Source organism: Hippocampus zosterae, chromosome 6 (assembly GCF_025434085.1).
Source record: "Hippocampus zosterae strain Florida chromosome 6, ASM2543408v3, whole genome shotgun sequence".
Lineage (NCBI taxonomy): Eukaryota > Metazoa > Chordata > Actinopteri > Syngnathiformes > Syngnathidae > Hippocampus > Hippocampus zosterae.
In genome coordinates, this window is record NC_067456.1 from 12,701,458 (window position 1) to 12,706,560 (window position 5,103).

The following is a 5,103-nucleotide window of genomic DNA, read 5'->3' on the forward strand; positions in this document are numbered from 1 at the left end:
TCAATGTTGATGTCGAAGTCATTTCGAGAGATTGGAGGAGGGGGGATTGGTACTGCTTTGCCACTTTACACCTAACAGTGTCCATCTTGAGCCAAACAAAACAAGATAGCTAAAAAATTAATAAATAGTTAACTATAACTAGTAAACTATCAAATATACCACAGCATTTGTTATAAGATAATAAGATAAACAGGGCAAATGTGTAAATTGTTATTTCAGAAGTATGTATCAAACAGCTAATCCTCCGCAGTTAAGTAACCATTTTACGTTCAAAATGTTTGGTGGACCCTAAACTGGAAATTACAGATATCCGTTTTCAAATGTTAGGTGTTCTGTAAAAAAAAGTTGTCCAATAAAATACTCTAGTACAGCTACTTCAATGATCTGATTAAGAACAGTAACAAAATAACTGTTCTCCATTACGTTGCCCCATTGTTATTTCTTCATATGCACACAATTACAATATATTTCATGTTTAAAAATTTATGAACAACAAAATATTTAAAAGAAAGTGATCGCCAATAGATTAAACTGGAAGTGATTTATGCTAAATGCTTACCCACAAAAGTGAAACAGACAGAAAAACAACAAAATGTTGCACATGTGTTTATTGTCCATAGTAATACGAATGTCGTGCAAATCTATAACATGCTTTTGCAGACTGCACATTCAACCAAGTTTCAAACTACTTTAGGCTATTTGAGGCTTTTGGGATTTATTAAAATGTGTAACGGTATTTTGAAATGCTATAAAACGTCCATTTGCAGGTTATGGGTCATACTAAAGTACATAGCCGAAAACAATAGAATCCATGGAGAGTATATTTTTTGATGATAGACATGTTATATTATTCTCTATTCTGAGTGAACATGCCCACAACCAATAACACCAACAGAACATAAATTCAGGCATTGCAAGTCACATGGATAACAATACCATGTAAGTCTAAAACGAAGCACAGCAGAGAAGGGCAATGGGTTGTTTTGTGCTCAAACTCTGTCGTCAATCTCAGCATTCATTTTATTATACATCTCATAAATAGCATCGACTGTAACAGAGAAGTTGATCAGGAATTTTTTCATCTTCTCCAGACATTCCTCTTCCTTGACTTCGCGGCCTTTGGAGAGCGCCTTCAAGAAGTCCGATCTGTACGGGGCAGCAAACAGAGCCGCCTAAAACCAAACGCAAATGTCAATTCTATTCCAACATAACAGTAGTCTGCTATTCTGCTCCCAACAACACAACATTAGCAATCTAAGAAGATACAATGTGAGTTATGTTTAAATAAAAAACGGTAGCGTTATCATCATTAACTCAACGATATGGTTCTTTTTTTTGGGCGGGGAGGGGGGGGGGGTTGTAGTTTGCGGTGGAGTAGAACTGCACAGGTGTTCCTAACGTTTTGCCCCTCTCATATGTGAAAGACAACCAAAAGTTCAAATCTAAAAATGTAAAACACCTCTCAAAATGATTCAGTGCACCAGTGGTGGTATCAATCAAAATTGAACATTACTATCATTATAAAGGGTTAAAAATGTTGTAAAATGTTGTAAAAACTTCTCTATACAAGATATTGGATTTCAATAGGCTCTGCACCAGTTTAAAGCTTCCTGGTTCAAATTTCAACTCAGATCCTCCTGTGTAGAGTTTCCAAGATCTCTTATGCTTGCATATTGCTTGGGTATTTCCAGATACTTTGGCTTTCTCCCACGCTCCAAAACCACGCACACTAAGTTAAGTGAGCACTCTGAATTATCGATAGGTGTGCATGTGATAGTCAGCAAGGAAAGCCTCCAACTCACCTATAACCCTAATGTGTAGAATGTGCACATCTACTCTTACTGTTTTTAGAGCTTGTGAGTCGATATCTCAGAACTCACCCTGAAAAGCTGTTGAATCCACCAGCTATGATATCGCTTCAACGTCAATTCATATGCTTTGGTCACGTTGACTCGAATGAGATTTGGGTTATTTTCATCCTTTTCACCATCCAGCAGGCTTTGAAGGAACACTTGGATAAAGCGTAGACTCCTTGAGAGATGTAAAGAGATTAATGAGCACACACTTAATAAACTGAAGCATGACAGTATGTGTTACACACGTGATTTAAACATACAAACCTTTTCAGCCACATGAGTGCCAATGTGGCTCCAACTTTGGGCCATTGTGTTCCATACATTTCCTTTTCGACCTCCAAAATCTGTTGGAGGGTCCTGAAGCGTCCTGGGTTGGTGTCATAGATAGCCTTGACTTTCTAAACATTTGAACACAAATACACGGTATTTTGTTTTGCATGTTACGATCTTCTGCATGGATTCCAGCGAGTCTATTTCTGCTTCCACAATGTCAAATGCTGTGCACATCTAGTATGCTGACTTTAAAGGGAATAAGAGTAGTAGTCAGCCTTGTTCATGCCCAAATGCCCATTTCTTACTGCACTCGTCTGTGAAAATACGAAGTATACCACATAACAAAAAGTCCACCCACATGCACAATTAGATTGTGCTGTGTGCTAGACACAAAAATAGATCTCTATATCTTAGGCTGGCATAGTGGTATCTGTGTCATAGTATCGGAGCATGACAACAGAGGCACAGTATCTGCTAAAAATGCCGATACCAGTCACAATACAGGATACTGTTATTGACTTGCACGGATGTGCTTTTTGTTACCGCTCGCGGTACTTTAGTGACTGAAGCGCATCAGCAAATTTGCCATACTTGACCACGTATATTCTTTCATCTGAAGCAGAAAAGTCAGCAAAACTAAATTTGACTTACCAGTATTTTTACTTGTACTTACTGTAATATTCGCTAATATGTCAGACTTGAGGGGTGCAAAGATGGTCGGGCCAAGACAGTCTGCAGACAGATTGTATCCAAAACTTTAGAGAACTCAACTTTTCAAATTCATTTTCAATTCATGCAAGATTTTCCAAAAGTGAAGAAAGATTTACCACAGGTGATTAACCTTAGAACCCACACCAGAATGGGCCAGCTATAGTGTCTCTTTTCATAGACCCATTAGTACAGTAGTATCATTCGTTGTTCTTGAATTAGGCTACTAGACGAGTGGAGTGTTTGGTGCCAGGAAAGTGAACAATGAGAATGTGGACCCACGTAGGGCTCGCTCGACTCACGGGACTCTTTCAGGCCTTGTCAGTCATTCCTTCCTGCTCATGAGGGCATGTCGTGTTTGGGAAATACAGAAGAATTTTACTTAACTTTCCAGAGATCTCAGCAAGGCCCACATTAATTTTGCAAATGTGCTTTACATGTTTTTTATTAAAGCAAAGAAATCCACCAAAAAGTAGAATTTGCCCCAAATGCCTCAACCTTTAGCAGGAACCCTAATCTCTGCCATATCTCAAATCAAATGAAAAAATACCAGACAAAAGTACCAGACAGTGCCAGTCACAACCTCATTTCATGGCTGAGTGGGCCAGTAATGGGTCATGGCCAAAAGATTTCTGGGTCATCAAAAACAATGAGGTACAAGAAGAAAAGTGTTCAATATTGACATCAGATTTTGTTCCTCTAAAAGGTTTCACGTAGCACTTTCCATACACAACCTTTGGCATATTAATACAGAATGAAGTGGCACAAAGATGCCCTGCGCCCATGAATGGGCAAGCGGAACTCAATACCATACGAATCATTTTCACAACTTCAAATCCAGGGCAGGGAATTAAATTATGCATGATAAAACAATTGGAGACAGCTTGATGAAGGGAAATGTGATCCAATAATTTATTGTTTGAGGGAAAATAAACAACTGTTTCATTGTAACCACTGGACAAAGCAAGCAATGAGGCCGTTTTCTGAATTCCAAACAGTCATAAGCACCTAAATGCAAAAGTACTTTTTAACGTTGCATAGTCACAGTTAACACTCCGTCTAGTCCCGTACCTAAAAATCATAAACACAATAAATGATATCTCTAATTTTAGGCACAGACTCAACATTATATCAAATGATACCACTTCTACTAACATGATAACATACTTACCAATGAATGGTGGAAGGTAGGTTGCAGCCTCTAAAAAAGGTCTGGTTTCCACTTGTCTGTCAGCTGGCAATGGTCTGAACTGGTGCTCCAATAGCAGAGCCATGGTGTCTCGCCTGCACAGTCGCTTGTCCACTCAGAGGTGAAGGTAACAGACTGATAGACTTAGAGTGACCATGAGACTGGGTGACGCAAACACGCTCTCTCACACACACACGCACGCACACACACAATCGATTTATACATACAATATACACATTTTATTGGTGTGCTGATTTAAAAAAAGGGGAAACCCGGGATCAAGTGTTGCTAAAGCTTGACCATTCAGAATTACAAATTCCTTGTAAAAGTCTAACTTTAGCAAGTATGTCAGACTGACAGCCGTGATTAGAATTTTAATTCACTGTAATTGACCATGAGTTGTTTATATCACTTATCCTCATTACAACGTAGACAGGTGAGCTGGACCTGAGTGGGAAACTGGGTATGCCCTTCATTTGTTCCTGCAAAAAAGAAACTAAGTTGAATGAAGTCAACATGCTTGTGATTTCTGCGTAAAGTGAAAAAAATTCCCTTTTTTTTTTGCTAAAATGAAAAAACATTAGGTGAACCGGTGGTCGACATGTTAAGGCGTCGGCCTCAGAGTGCAGTGCTGTAGCGTTCGATTCCGGCTCCGGCCTTCCTGTGTGAAGTTTGCATGTTCTTCCCGCGCCTGCGTGTGTTTTCTCTAGGTACAGTACTCCGGTTTCCTCCCACTTTCAAAAACATGCAAGTTTGATGGAACCCTCTAAATTGTCCCTAGGTGTGAGTGTGAGCACACATAGTTGTTCGTCTATGTGTTCCCTGCGGTTGGCTGAAAGCCAATTCAGGGTGTACCCCGCCAACTGCCCGAAGACAGCAAGGGTGCCCGGGTACGTGTGAGTGACTCGAGGGAATGCAGTACATATGCGTTTGGTTTTTACGTCATTAAGTGTAATACCACACCCATTACAATAGGAGGCAGCAGAAGCACTGTCACTGTCACACTGTGTGAGTGTTCGCGGTATAGTTTTTTATAGTTTCCCCCATCGAGCACAATTTAAGAAACATGGGCAAATA

The 5,103-nt window shown here is 39.7% G+C and overlaps 1 protein-coding gene across 1 annotated transcript; it reads right to left on the minus strand.

Moving 5' to 3' along the window:
- Positions 1-600: 600 nt before the first annotated feature.
- On the minus strand, positions 601-4,202 carry gltpa (glycolipid transfer protein a). The gene is made up of 5 exons (XM_052069217.1): positions 4,009-4,202; positions 2,803-2,861; positions 2,121-2,254; positions 1,881-2,031; positions 601-1,172 (listed from the first exon to the last, which is right to left on the minus strand). Exons 1-5 carry the CDS (start codon positions 4,109-4,111, stop codon positions 990-992), a joined length of 630 nt encoding a protein of 209 aa, XP_051925177.1. The 5' UTR covers positions 4,112-4,202; the 3' UTR covers positions 601-989.
- Positions 4,203-5,103: the final 901 nt, after the last annotated feature.